A 15,108-nucleotide genomic window follows, 5' to 3' on the forward strand; every position below is an offset into this window, starting at 1 on the left:
TTATGATGATGATGATCGTCATCATCATCATCATCATCATCATCATTGGTTATTGTCATTATTATTTCCAGAGTATTGAATACTGAGCATTTACTGTACTACCAAGATTTAGATTAGTGAGATCCTGGTAAATGAGGTTCCACTACATTTTCTTAAGCTTTTACATTCTGTAATGCTGACACAGGGCGTCTCCATGTACTCATTATTTAAACTGCTGCTGTCCAGGCTGTGAGCACGAGTCTCTTTTTGGAAACAATGAGTCCATTGACCAATAATTAGGGTATGTATTAAAACAAAAAGTGCACTTTCATTCAAATATATTTACATAAGTTTTACAATACAAAACTTTTCATTGTGGGATATTTTTTGCATCTCTACAATGTGGACTGTTTCCATCGTTATTTCACTCAAATTGTTAGCAAATGAATCACTGTCATAATCAGAATCATTGTCATTTGTGTTTTCACATAGACATTCCTCTAAGAGCTCTAGAGTTTCTTCCTCTAAGGACTGTGCATGAAGAACTAACCATTTCACACATGGTAATTTGAACATAACAATCACAACCTTTGTCTCAACACATCTGCTACAGTTCTACTCTGAGTTAACACAGGCCCACCTAGATGGCAGTACTATACAGCATAGTTTAGTCAGATTCAAGAGTGGAGCATGTGAGAGCTGCAAAAAAATCATGTCGAATGAGGCTTGACATCTGAGTGAAAAACAAAATTCACATGTCAAGTGCCATTTGCTGTTGAAGTGTAAATGGTTATCTGTCTTCTGTTATTAGCTACATGCTAAAATTGCTTCTCAAAAGCTTCTAGTTCTCCCAAAACTGGTTTGATGTTCTCCTAATCTACTTTCAGTCTTTCCTTCTGTTCTTCAGTAAAGAACTTTGGTGAGTATTTTTGATACATATGATACTAGAATGATTGTGTGTGTGGTTACTTTTTCATCTACCCATTCATGCTTTCGTTGCAGTGTTACTACATTATTTTCAAAAACTGATGGAATTTCTGTAGTTTCATAAACAACATTCATGAGCTTGTGTAGATTTGTTCCACTATTTAGCTTAATGCCTGCAAGAATTTCTCTAATCAATACTTGCACATTTGTACCTTCTGAGTTCGTGCAAAACTTTTTGATATTTCAGGATAACAAGTGTCTCCTATCATCTTCTTACACTGTCTCATCACTCCTTCTGGACACACTATAAAACTTTTCCAAGTATTGCTTCCATCTTCTCATCTCATTTTCTGCTCCCATTAACCGAGTACTTTTTCCATCTGCAATTAAAATGCTCCATGTTCTGAGCTTCCTAAAGTGGTTGTTTAATAATCAGTGTGCAGCATTTGTACAGTGTCTACAGGATGATTTTTTCCTACTATTTACAAACTAGGGATTGATTGATGAGAGGATACAGAACAAAAAAGGTCTAATGAACTCGTGTACGCAAATGCATGGTTTCCGTGCTAGAGACCCTTTATTCAGTCATACACTGTTATGGAGGCTTGAGTCTAATATGTGCTATACCATGCAGCCATAGCTACAGTATGTGTTGTAAATAGTTTGCATGTGCCTGAACACACACATGTACGCCGTAGCGTTTCCGTCTCACACGTTCAAATTGGCAAGGCTGCATCTGATCAATGTCAAAGGCAGCATGAATACACTGCTCAAATGTCTCCACATCTGAAATGTGCTGTGCATACACAATACTTTTGAGATGGCCCCATAACCAGAAATTGCACAGGTTGAGATCTGGTGAATGAACAGGCCATGCAACTGGACCCTATCGTTCTATCCATCGACCAGGGAAGACACATTTGAGATGTGGCCAGATGTTAATGGCAAAGTGAGCTGGATTGCCATCATGTAGCAGCCACATAACCCTTTGAATCATCAATGGCACTTCTTCCAACAGGGTGGCAAAGTCATCTGCAAGAAATGCCTATAGTTCCAGTGATCTGCAAGGAAGATTGCTCCCAAAATACGGTTGCTAACTATCCCAGTCCACACATTCCGGCTGCGCCAATGATGGTAATTCACTGTCACCATATCATGGGTGTTCTGCATACTATTCCATATATTACTGTTATCTGTGAATAGGATGGATGACACAAATCAAGGTTCCCTGGTGAAAAAACCAGTAACAAAACTGCTCTCGATGTGGAAAATCTGTCACTAGTAAGCACTGTACATGCTGTAAGTGATAAGGGTAGTAACAATTGTCGTGGAAATGTTCCACATGGTCACCTGGCTTACCCTACACTGGCAGGCCAACTGCCTGGTACTGACATGGAAGTTGCCTTCCACAGTATTAATCACATTTTCCTCCAAGACTGGTGTCCAAACGTTTCTGATATGTCTGTCATGATTTCCCACTTTCTTAAATGATCCTGTGTCAGACAAACGGCGAAACACTGTTGCAAACATTGAATGCCATGGTTGTTGTCGCCAGGGCTAGATCTTGTGATACAACCTTGCTGCCCATCATCCATTGCCACTTGCCTTTCCATAAGTAAACATCATGTCAGCAAGCTCTCGATTCAAATATGGAACACTGTATCACATCCTCTACAAAGTGAGTCAGCAAGAAAACTGAATCGGATGCAACATTACCAATTATGATGGCAGGAGAGGGTTGTAGGGCATGACGTATGAGGAACAGTACCACCCTCTATGAGGAACCCATGCATACTGGAACTGTATTCACATGTTACAGTGCATATTAGACCGCAGTCTCTGTAACAAAGTATGATTGAATAAATGATCTCTATCATAGAAACTATGCATTTGCCTACATAAGTTCGTTAGACCTTTTTTGTTCTGTATCCTCTCATTGATCTATTCCTAGAGTCTGTACATGGTAGAAACAATCTTCCTGTTCAGTACAAGTACATTGCATGGGAAAATAAGTAAATGAACGTATAGAAAAAACGCATTTCATACTGTTTTAAAATTGCAGAGTCCCTTCACTATTGTTTAAGTTTGAGGAGAGAATGGATGTTTTGTATTTAAAATATTCTTTATTGTATTTAGTGATTGGATGTGTTTCTATTTGTGTGAAAAATTGTGTGTTTGTCATGTATTTAAATTTCTGATTAATTTTTCTGAATTGCTTATGAATACTGAATCCCTATTACAGGTTTCACATTGTTATCCTGATGTACTTGCTAAATATCCCCAACAACTGATAGATATCTTACAAACACATCAAACTGTTCTTGACAGTGACTTCCGAATGGTTAGTACAAGGTTATAGTATCTGTTATTTTAATCACTTTGTAAAAATTTCTGAGAGTTTCATTGTTCTGAATCTTTGTTTTTACAGACATTGTGTCGAGCACTTATTTTGCTGCGCAACAAAAATTTGTTAGCACCAACAGACCTGCTTTCTCTCTTCTTCCAGTTGTTACGTTGTCAAGATAAACCACTGAGAAAATTTTTAGAAACACATATAATCACAGACATTAAGAACCAAAATTCCAAGCACAAGAATGCACGGTTGAACACGGTAACTTGATAAAAATTTGTATTGTACTTATTGCTAACTGTTCTATCCAAAAATTGTTTCTTATTTATTTTATTCACTTTGTTAATGCTGTGTAATGCCCCTACTTATTGTATAGAATTTGACTATGAAGACTACAAATTTTGTGAGCTACATGCTACTGGACATACTTCTCCCAGTGATGTCTGACCTTAATGAAGATAAGCTAATATTATAAAATAGGTTATAAAGAACTACCAGCATTCTAGAGTGTTACTTGCTGAAGATGATTACTCTCACCAATGCAATAGTAAAATGGTTTGTGTTAGTCCCCAGGTTTTCTCAGCAATTTGACCTTTCTTGCACAGTAATGTGATGATGTGACTCATTACCCTCATAGAGTCCTACCTTATACTGTCTCAGGTAGTCCCTGATGAAGATGACAAGCCAAATCATCAAAATGCTTTGCAGAGAAGACAATGATATTTGGAAACAAGTCAAGAATGTCGTATTGTTCATACTTACCACCAAATCTGTTATGATATATTTAGTCACAGGCGTCTTCTAAATATTGTTTCAAGCAGCTTATGAATTTCCAGCTGGAGCGATTTTTTTTTCTGAATTATTAAAAAATACAGCATTGCTAAGGGCCACTGGGAAATTTCATTTAAAAAATGGAATTGTAACAGTTGCAGTTCCATTATTCATTTATTTTATTTTTAATGCTACAGTTCAATTTTAAGTTATAAACAAAGTAAAAAGAAGATTTTTCACAGTATGATGCAGTGTGCATGTGTACAGTTCAGTTTCAAGTTACAAATAAAGTAAAAAGAAGATTTTTCACAGCATACTGCAGTGTGCATGTGTACCAATCAGTTGCTGAAAATAGAACAGCTGGCATGAAACTTATGCACACATGAAAACTGGATATTGTATCTCTGCCCTTCTGAATTGATTAATGAGTTCCTTTGCTGATGGAGAGAAGCACCTAGGGAATAAGTTTAAGGGTAACAGAGTGAACTGAAAGCGACTCTGAATCCCAGATGGAGGCCAAGGAAAGGTAGCGTACTGTAACAACTAAGATTTAAATTTCAGAAAATTGGTGATGTGATACAGCCAGTTGCTTACTGCACTTCTATTCCGGATTCCAGTATGCATACTTGTAAATTCTGGTGCACACCAGTAGCCCTTAGAAACATATCGATTGTGATTTGAATGAAATTTCTTTTTAGTCAGATGTACTTTGTATAATTCATGGTGATGTGAAACAGCAAGTCTCACATTCAAAATACTCAAGTACGTAGCAAATGTGCAGAAAGTGTCTTGAGGGAGAAACATAAAAAAAGGTTGGGCTGATTTTTTTGTCTGCTTGCTATTTATGATGTAATTTTATCAGTGCAACTTCTGATAAACAAAAAATGTGCTGTTTCTTTTTTATCCTTGTAAATTATATGTTGTTATTAACTTGACATTGCTTTTCTTTAAGCTTTCATTTGAGTATATTATGTACTGGCATTGTTAGTCCTGTGGCAGGAAAAGCAGCTGAATGCCTTATATTTTAATGCATTACAAGGCACCCTGATATGTGTTTAAAATATAGTCTGTATTGTAATTTTTCAGACCTTGCAGAACTTCATGTATAGTATGCTGAAGGATACTAATTCCAAAGCAGCCAAAATGTCAGTGGTATGTACTGTAAAATAATATATTTTTAATAATATCTACTTCACTGCAATAGTGAATACTAGAACTAGGTGTAAAGTGTTGTTAATTGCTCTGAAATACAGTCACACTAAGAACCTAATAGTCCTCATATAATTTGTTTCGCAAATAAAATATTTATTTTTACTTTTGCAGTATTAAATGTATCATTGTGATAAAGAGCTGCAACTGGATAAGGGTTATTGTGCATAGAGAGATGTAGTTGTGAACCATATTGTCGAACTCTGATCTAGGGGACTGATGACCATAGATGTTAAGTCCCATAGTGCTCAGAGCCATTTGAACTCTGATCTGCCTGGTTGAGGCATTCTCTTTACAACATGTATATAATGAACATCAGCCAGGCGCAATTTTAATCTTTGTTATGGGTACACTGTTTAGACATTAACAGTTAAAAGAAAAATGGGATTTTCTTTAACTTAGACATGAACATATTTCAACTAAACGTTGTTTCTTCACTATCAGGTAAACAAAAACAACCTTAATTTCTAAATACTGAAAAAAAAGAAAATCAGGACAACTCAATTCCCTTTGAGATATAAATGATTCCTTAAGTAAAGTGGTGATTGCACTTTTTCTGAGTTTTGTGGCCAAATTTTAAAACTGATCACTAAAATAAGTTGTGTCTGACATCAAAGCACTGCTTTATCATTCTTCATTAGAAGACTAATAGTGCTTGTTTAGAATGGAACCCTAAGATTGCTAAGTTGTGAATGCAATTGTTCTCTATGTTGATTATACTTTGGGCAGGTGAAGATTAAATTGTTGATGTCCTCCACATTTCCTTAGTTTTTGCAGTCACAGGTATCAGAATTCCTAAGTTGTAGACAAAATAAATGGGAAGGAAAGCTGCCATGATTAAATTTCATTCTCTTGAGTGTAGAAATAGCTCCACAGTGTACAGTAATGTGGGGCTGTATCCAACTATAATATTCTTCTTTATTAACAGATGATGGTTCCCATTCCTCATGGCATCTGACTTTCGTGTTAACTTGATATGTAAATTCAGTGAAAAGTAACTGGATATCTAAGAAGGGTCAAAATATGGCAGCTCCTTTAGCTAACTGGTCTACAATTTTGTTATACAAAATGCCTCTGTAAGCTTTAATCCAAAGTAGATCATTGTATTTATTTCTTCGAGAACATTTTGTTATTTCTTGAGTTGTGTCAATAACTAGTTTACTGCTGTGCTCTATGGCACTAAGAATGCTTTTAAAATCATAAATAATCAATATGCTTTCTTCATTTTGAATTGAAGAGGATGTAATATGACCATCGTGGTTGGTACTGGATCTGCTCTTGGAACATATATAAAAATTAAAGGATTTAAAGTGATACAGCTTTCAGATTGCCTCTTTGAACAGAGCTCTGCATCACTTATCACTTGTTTCATGTCTGGCAGTGACTTTTTTAATGTGAAAAATGAAGTTACGTGTGGTTCAAAGTCCACATTAAATTTTAGGTCATCTTATAACTGACTTAGAACTAACTTAATAGATCCGTGGAAAATCAGGGCATATGTTGCGAAGTACTGCAGTGTTCAAACAAACCATTGCATTGAGAAGTGGTTCACTTTGAAATATTGGTTGTAGAGTACTCATGTTCTCACAGTTGAACGTGTTTGTTAAATCATGAATCCACTCAGAGAAGACAAAATTATCAGTTCATGCCAAATTGAATATAAAAACCAAATATCAAGAGCACACTAGAGATTATAAGAGTAATGTTTCTGGTTTTAAAACCTGAGAACCACAAAGCAGAATGTATACCGCAAGCAGTGAAAAATCCTGCACGTAATACCAAAGTGACTAGTGATAAATGTTTTTGAAGAAATGGAAATACGTATGCACACATTTAATCAACCACAGAAGATATTAGATGAATAAGGAGACTAAACATAAAAGATATATAGAAAATTTTATTGAAATATTAAATTGCGATAATGGGCAAATTTAGACATAACAACAACATTTCGTAATGAAAGATAAAAGTAGCAGCAAAGATTAAACGATTAATGAACTAAATTTATAAACTATATAAAGCAACTTTCTAACCAAACAGCATCATTGGTGCAACAAGAAATGGTGTCAGAAGTTCGTTAAAATATAAATATAAACTAAAATACATTGGAAAATCCGCTAATGTGAAAAAGGACCAACAAGTTTCACAAATTTGCTAAAATTCAAACATAGATCACAAAATCATAGACAGCAATTTAATAAGTGAGTACTCACTGATGTGATACAGAAGTGAAGAGTAACTAGACATAAATACCTACATATACAACATTATATAGCCATAAAATGTAAATAAAAACAATTTAAGAAAATCATGTGTTATTTGCACATACATTGACAATGGCAATTATAGCTGAAGTAGCCCTATTGAGAAAGAAATTCGGTTGAAGCTGTGGACTTTCACACACACACACACACACACACACACACACACACACACACAAAATATTTACTCTAGTAGAATACTGATTTTCTAACAAAATGACAACTGTTTTTTCAGCAGCATGCTAAATGTTAGCTACAACTAATGATCTGTTACTGAAGTGAGAATCTGAGTTGGATTAAGTGGTGTATGTGTGTATAGTGTATTAATTTGCATATTTTTGTTTAAGGACATTATGATAGAACTATACAAGAAAAATGTGTGGAATGATGCAAAAACAGTCAATGTGATTGCAACGGCGTGCTTTTCAAAATTTGTGAAGGTAATGTCTTATTTGCTAATCAGTATTAAATTATTTCTTGTAATTAGATTGCATGTAAAGATTGTTTTTATCTTTTAGGTTATGGTAGCAGCACTAAAGTTTTTTCTTGGAACTGATCCAGCAGAAGAGAAGTCCGATGATAGTGACTCTGACGTAAGTAAATGTTATTCAGTTTGGCAGATATGTTTATAGTTTTGACTTGTCAGTGAATGGCAAGAAGTTATTCAGTGTCCTAGACAGTAGATAAAAATCAGTTAAACTAGAAAAATATACTGTTCCACATGAATAAAAATGGAATGTATAAGTTCATTAGGCAGCAGTATGGCTCACACTACATAAAAGAGAATTGTCTGCACAAGCCTGAAGAAACATCCCAGATGTTGGAAATTGTAGAAAATCGGCTGCCCTTCTTGTGCTGTATTGTATAGAGGCCAAGCATAAATATTCCATAAATGGAAGGACAGAACATTAGGGGTTTAATGTCCATTAACAGTGCGTTCAATAGAGAAGCAGCACAAGCTCAGATTGGGAAAGGATAAGGAAGGAAACCTGCCTTATTTTTTAGGAGTACCATCCCAGCATTTGCCTTACATATTGCTGGATTGCTGGACCAAGATTTGTTCTTCCTGAATATGAGTTCAGTGTTGTACCATTGTACCACCTTGCCCTGTTGAAGTTTTACATCTAGATGAATAAAGATCCTATGCAGCTTTCTTTTTGTTCAGTGATAGGCATCCTTGATACTCCAGTGTATTTTCTAACATCACCTATCAACCTTTTGTTATTTCTTGTCTTGGTCTTTTCTTATCTCTTTGAATCTTACTAAAAAGACCCTTGGTCCACCTTGAATTACTGCAGTTACAGGTACTGTCAGAAGAGCTAAAGGAAAATCTGATTTAACTCCTCTCTCACCTTCCTTGGGGTGTTCAGGTAGAATTAGTACCGAAAATCTATTCTAAATAAATAATTACGCCATTACAATGGTCTCTGAAGATAGGATTAATTTTAAGTACAAAAAAAGTATGTCTTTAATTAACCTATAGGAAAACAAATCTTACATCTTGTGCTAACATATAATTTGTTTTCTTATCCTTATATCATGCACACATTTTCAGTAGTTTCTCGTTCTTTCCGAAGAGAATTAGAAAAAGGGTAGATGGGGGAGGGATAGTAGACTCCATCCATAAACTATGGACCTTGCCGAGACAGGGTGGTTTGTGTATCTCGTTGATACAGATAGCCATCCCGTAGATGCAATTGCTGTGGGAGTGGTATCTCTATAGTGGTCAGAATAACCTGTAGTTCCTGATGAGAAGTAGCAACATTTTCAGTATTAGCAGGGGGCAATGGTCTGCCTAATTAACTGATCTGGTCATGTAACATTAGTCAGCATTGTTCTGTTATGTTAGTATTATGAACGACTGAAAGCAAAGGGATATTTTTCAAGGACATGCAGCTCTGCTGTCTGTAGAGAGCAGTGTCAAGCCAGTTTTTGGACTGAAGACACCAGCATAAACAAAGGTAATAGGTGGCACAGTAACTAACAATAAAAGCAAAACTGAACAAGTGGAATATTTCTTTAAAAGCTTGGATGCTTTGTATAAAAATTTTGAACACAGATAGTTAATAATGAATGTATTGTCACTCTAGGTGTGATTCCATCTGAAATAAATAAATTGCGATGAATTATAAAGAAAGGAACAATGTCTGTATATGGTGGTGTTTCAATAGGAATGGAAGAAACTGGAGGAGAAAGTAATATAAAATTGTTTACAGACTGACTCTTAGGAAGACAGTTCCACATGATGGGAACAGTGCTACATTTGTTCAGGATAGGAGACAGTTAAGGCATAAAAAATTGTATACCTGTCAACTTCCTCTCCATAATGAACAATATAATTCACTAAAACTGCCCCTGCACCAAGTGTGACATGCAAGTTTTTAGTACAAATTACTGATTAAACACAAAAATTTGTGTGCTGTTTAAGTGTACTGTTAAAGGTATCACTTTTCTTTACGTATTATTCCAGAAAATATGAAAAGATCGTAAAGTCGGGTTGTAGTCGTATTTTTGTTTGCATTTTGGTGCAGTATTCAATTTAATTGTTCTGGATTTCTACATTATAATTCTGTTAAAAGGTATATTCTAAGTTAATTAACAGATACTGCTGCAGTTAAGTGAGTGTGAGTTCTTGTTGTCAGTGGAAATAATTAACTTTTTATGTTATGTTTTACACCCGAAGCACTTACGTCTAGACCTGACTGTTGTGGCTTGTAAGTAACAAAAATTCCTGTAGTGTAAAGTGTTTAAGTGATTTTATTAAATTTTTAAGTGTGTAATTTGTGTTGTAATGCGTGATAACTGTGGATGTTGCCATAGGATAGTCAGAGAGGAAGTAGTATATGTAGACTGTGGGTTGGAATTCCACTTGGGTGATAGTAGTGGGAAACTCAGTGAGGCTCTTCCATGGGACTTGAGGCTCTGGGGAAAAATAGAAGAAGAATAAGAAGAAGATAGCGACAAGAGAATTGCCGAACAAGAAGCAAAGATTTGTGCCCTTCAGGCTGATTTAGAACATGTGAAGTTTGAACTATATAGGTTGAAGGGAGGGGGGGGGAGGGGGAAGATGAAGGGAACTGTGTAAAGATAACAAAAGGGCAAAAGAGAAACAGCTCTTCAGTTTCTTCATATATATTTTAAGCTTACCATAGCAAATAAATTTGTCTTGTTATCTCATCCAGCTGTAGGTTGCAGTAGGATGCAGCAGTCTTCTGGCAAAGAAACTAGGTTGGTACCAAAAGAGAGTAAGAAGAAAATGTCTTGCTGCTAGGTAGCAGCCATGGGAGGGATGCAGGCCAGATCGTACAGGACAGATTAGGAATGGAGTTACCAGGTCATACATATTATGAAGCCAGGTGCTAGCCTTAGACCAGTGACAGAGGATGTAGGGAATCTACACGAAGATTTTGTCAAAGAGGATACGGTTATTGCAGTAGGTGGAGTGGGGAACAGCCTGGCAAAAGACAGTAATTACAGAATTAGGGGCGACCTGGATGAAATTGGAGTAGCAACTACACACACAAATGTGAGTTTGGTGGATAGCCTGCACCGCCATGACCAGCCCTGGGTTAACACTACTGTGAGCCATGTGAAGATTTAAGTTGAGCTGACTAGTGCTGATTGAAATGAAATCTCATATGGGTGGATTGCCTGATGCTACAATTGGGTGGTGGTGATGTACTTGACATGGCATACAGTAGAGTGGGAAAGGGAAAGATAGATTGGCTGATTTTTTTTGAAAATAGCTTTCTGCATCAGCTAATCAGAAAGAATATTAAACAGCCATGTAAAAAACCATGGATCACTAGAGGTATTAAAGTATCTTGTGAAACAAAATGAGAAATATATGTGTCAGCAAGAACAAGTGGAGATCCAGCAGTAGTTGCACACTATAAAAACTTTTCAAAATTACTGAGAAAAGTTATTGGAATATCAAGGAACAGGCACATAATGGCAGAAATAAGTAACACTGACAATAGACTTAAGAGTGTTTGGAATGTAGTGAAGCGAGAGACAGGACAACCAGCCACAGAACAGGATAACAACACTAGCGAACTGAATGGTAGGGCTATAAATGAGGAGTCACTGCCAGTGTAGGGACAAACACTTCAAGAGAAAAATTACAGCATCATGTTGAAAATGAAACTCTAATAAAATTCAGAAAATTATACATTCTCTAAAAAGTTAAAACTCATCTGGATTTTCCAGTAGAGTTCTAAGGATTAGTTCCCATATAATGAGTCCTGTCTTACTTGAAATGTGTAATGCATCACTAACTCATGGCATTTTTCCAGAGAGACTGAAATGTACCATTGTCAAGCTCCTCTTGAAGGAAGGTGTCAGAAGAGATGTAAAAAAACTATCGTCTTGTTTCATTGCTGACATCACTTTACAACATTTTTAACTTGATGTATTCTAGAATAGTTTTTCACCCAAGCAACAACAGTATTCTCAGCAAATCACAGTTTGGATTTCAGAAGGGTTGCTCTCTGAGAATGCCATTTACATGTTCACTCACCAAATTTTACAAGCATTAAGTAACAAAATTGTACTGGTTGATATTTTCTGTGACCCATTTGACTGTGTGTCCTAGATAACTTAAATTTTTATGGGATTGAAAGTGTTGTTGTAGTCTTCAGTCCTGAGACTGGTTTGATGCAGCTCTCCATGCTACTCTATCCTGTGCAAGCTTCTTCATCTCCCAGTACCTACTGCAGCCTACATCTTTCTGAATCTGCTTAGTGTATTCATCTCTTGGTCTCCCTCTATGGTTTTTACCCTCCACGCTGCCCTCTAACGCTAAATATGTGATCCCTTGATGCCTCAGAACATGTCCTACCAACCGATCCCTTCTTCTAGTCAAGTTGTGCCACAAACTCCCCTTCTCCCAAATTCTATTCAATACCTCCTCATTTGTTATGTGATCTACCCATCTAATCTTCTGTAGCACCACATTTCGAAAGCTTCTATTCTCTTCTTGTCTAAACTATTTATCGTCCATGTTTCATTTCCATACATGGCTACACTCCATACAAATACTTTCAGAAACAACTTCCTGACACTTAAATCTATGCTCGATGTTAACAAATTTCTCTTCTTCAGAAACGCTTTCCTTGCCATTGCCAGTCTACATTTTATATCATCTCTACTTTGACCATCATCAGTTATTTTGCTCCCCAAATAGCAAAACTCCTTTACTACTTTAAGCCTGTCATTTCCTAATCTAATTCCCTCAGCATCACCCGATTTAATTTGACTACATTCCATTATCCTCGTTTTGCTTTTGTTGATGTTCATCTTATAGCCTCCTTTCAAGACACTGTCCATTCCGTTCAACTGCTCTTCCAAGTCCTTTGCTGTCTCTGACAGAATTACAATGTCATCGGCAAACCTCAAAGTTCTTATTTCTTCTGCATGGATTTTAATACCTACTCTGAACTTTTCTTTTGTTTCCTTTATTGCTTGCTCAATATACAGATTGAATAGCGTCGGGGAGAGGCTAAAGTCCTGTCTCACTCCCTTCCCAACCACTGCTTCCCTTTCACGCCCCTCGACTCGTAACTGCCATGTGGTTTCTGTACAAATTGTAAATAGCCTTTCGCTCCCTGTATTTTACCTCTGCCACCTTCAGAATTTGAAAGAGAGTATTCCAGTCAACATTGTCAAAAGCTTTCTCTAAGTCTACAATTGCTAGAAATGTAGGTTTGCCTTTCCTTAATCTATCTTGTAAGATAAGTCGTAGGGTCAGTATTGCCTCACGTGTTCCAACATTTCTACGGAATCCAAACTGATCTTCTCCGAGGTCAGCTTCTACCAGTTTTTCCATTCGTTTGTAAAGAATTTGCATTAGTATTTTGCAGTTGTGACTTATTAAACTGATAGTTCAGTAATTTTCACATCTGTCAACACCTGATTTCTTTGGGATTGGAATTATTATATTCTTTTTGAAGTCTGAGGGAATTTCGCCTGTCTCATACATCTTGCTCACCAGACGGTAGAGTTTTGTTAGGCCTGGCTCTCCCAAGGCTGTCAGTTGTTCTAATGGAATGTTGTCTACTCCGGGGGCCTTGTTTCGACTCAGGTCTTTCAGTGCTCTGTCAAACTCTTCCCGCAGTATCGTATCTCCCATTTCATCTTCATCTACCTCCTCTTCCATTTCCATAATATTGTCCTCAAGAACATCGCCCCTGTATAGACCATCTATATACTCCTTCCACCTTTCTGCTTTCCCTTCTTTGCTTAGAACTGATATTCATGCAAGTGATTCTTTTTTCTCCAAAGGTCTCTTTAATTTTCCTGTAGGCAGTATCTATCTTACCCCTCATGAGATAAGCCTCTACATCCTTACATTTGTCCTCTAGCCATCCCTGCTTAGCCATTTTGCACTTCTTGTCAATCTCATTTTTGAGACGTTTGTATGCCTTTTTGCCTGATTCACTTATTGCATTTTTGTATTTTCTCCTTTCATCAATTAAATTCAGTATCTCTTCTGTTACCCAAGGATTTCTACTAGCCCTCGTCTTTTTACCTACTCGATCCTCTGCTGCCTTCACTATTTCATTCCTCAAAGCTACCCATTCTTCTTCTACTGTATTTCTTTCCCCCATTCCTGTCAATTGTTCCCTTATGCTCTCCCTGAAACTCTGTACAACCTCTGGTTCTTTCAGTTTATCCAGGTCCCATCTCCTTAAATTCCCACCTTTTTGCAGTTTCTTCATCTTTAATCTACAGTTCATAAGCAATAGATTGTGGTCAGAGTCCACATCTGCCCCTGGAAATGTGTTACAATTTAAAATCTGGTTCCTAAATCTCTGTCTTACCATTATATAATCTATCTGAAACCTTTTAGTATCTCCGGGGTTCTTCCATGTATACAGCCTTCTTTCATGATTCTTGAACCAAGTGTTAGCTATGACTAAGTTATGCTCTCTGCTAAATTCTACCAGGCAGCTTCCTCTTTCATTTCTTATCCCCAATCCATATTCACCTACTACATTTCCTTCTCTTCCTTTTCCTACTGTCGAATTCCAGTCACCCCTGATTATTAAATTTTCGTCTCCCTTCACTACCTGAATAATTTCTTTTATCTCATCATGCATTTCATCAATTTCTTCATCATCTGCAAAGCTAGTTGGCATATAAACTTGTACTACTGTAGTAGGCGTGGGTTTCGTGTCTATCTTAGCCACAGTAATCCGTTCACTATGCTGTTTGTAGTAGCTTACCCCCACTCCTATTTTTTTATTCATTATTAAACCTACTCCAGCATTACCCCTATTTGATATTGTATTTATAACCCTGTATTCACCTGACCGAAAGTCTTGTTCCTCCTGCCACCGAACTTCACGAATTCCCACTAGATCTAACTTTAAGCTATCCATTTCCCTTTTTAAATTTTCTAACCTACCTGCCCGATTAAGAGATCTGACATTCCACGCTCCAATCTGTAAAACGCCAGTTTTCTTTCTCTTGATAACGACGTCCTCTTGAGTAGTCCTCGCCCGGAGATCCGAATGTGGGACTATTTTACCTCCGGAATATTTTACCCAAGAGGACGCCATCCTCATTTAATCATACAGTAAAGCTGCTTGCCCTCGGGAAAAATTACGA

General features: G+C 36.8%; 1 protein-coding gene across 2 annotated transcripts in view; it reads left to right on the top strand.

Moving 5' to 3' along the window:
• LOC124711620 (protein SDA1 homolog) overlaps positions 1 to 15,108 on the top strand; it is a 186,200-nt gene that overhangs the window by 64,629 nt on the left and 106,463 nt on the right. For both annotated transcript variants that reach the window (XM_047241799.1, XM_047241791.1), the window contains exons 4-8: positions 3,149 to 3,247; positions 3,335 to 3,517; positions 5,114 to 5,179; positions 7,845 to 7,937; positions 8,016 to 8,090. In XM_047241799.1, the coding sequence (XP_047097755.1) occupies positions 3,149 to 3,247; positions 3,335 to 3,517; positions 5,114 to 5,179; positions 7,845 to 7,937; positions 8,016 to 8,090 (516 nt within the window). The remainder of the gene's footprint in view (positions 1 to 3,148; positions 3,248 to 3,334; positions 3,518 to 5,113; positions 5,180 to 7,844; positions 7,938 to 8,015; positions 8,091 to 15,108) is intronic.

Source organism: Schistocerca piceifrons, chromosome 1, assembly GCF_021461385.2.
Source record: "Schistocerca piceifrons isolate TAMUIC-IGC-003096 chromosome 1, iqSchPice1.1, whole genome shotgun sequence".
Taxonomy (NCBI): domain Eukaryota; kingdom Metazoa; phylum Arthropoda; class Insecta; order Orthoptera; family Acrididae; genus Schistocerca; species Schistocerca piceifrons.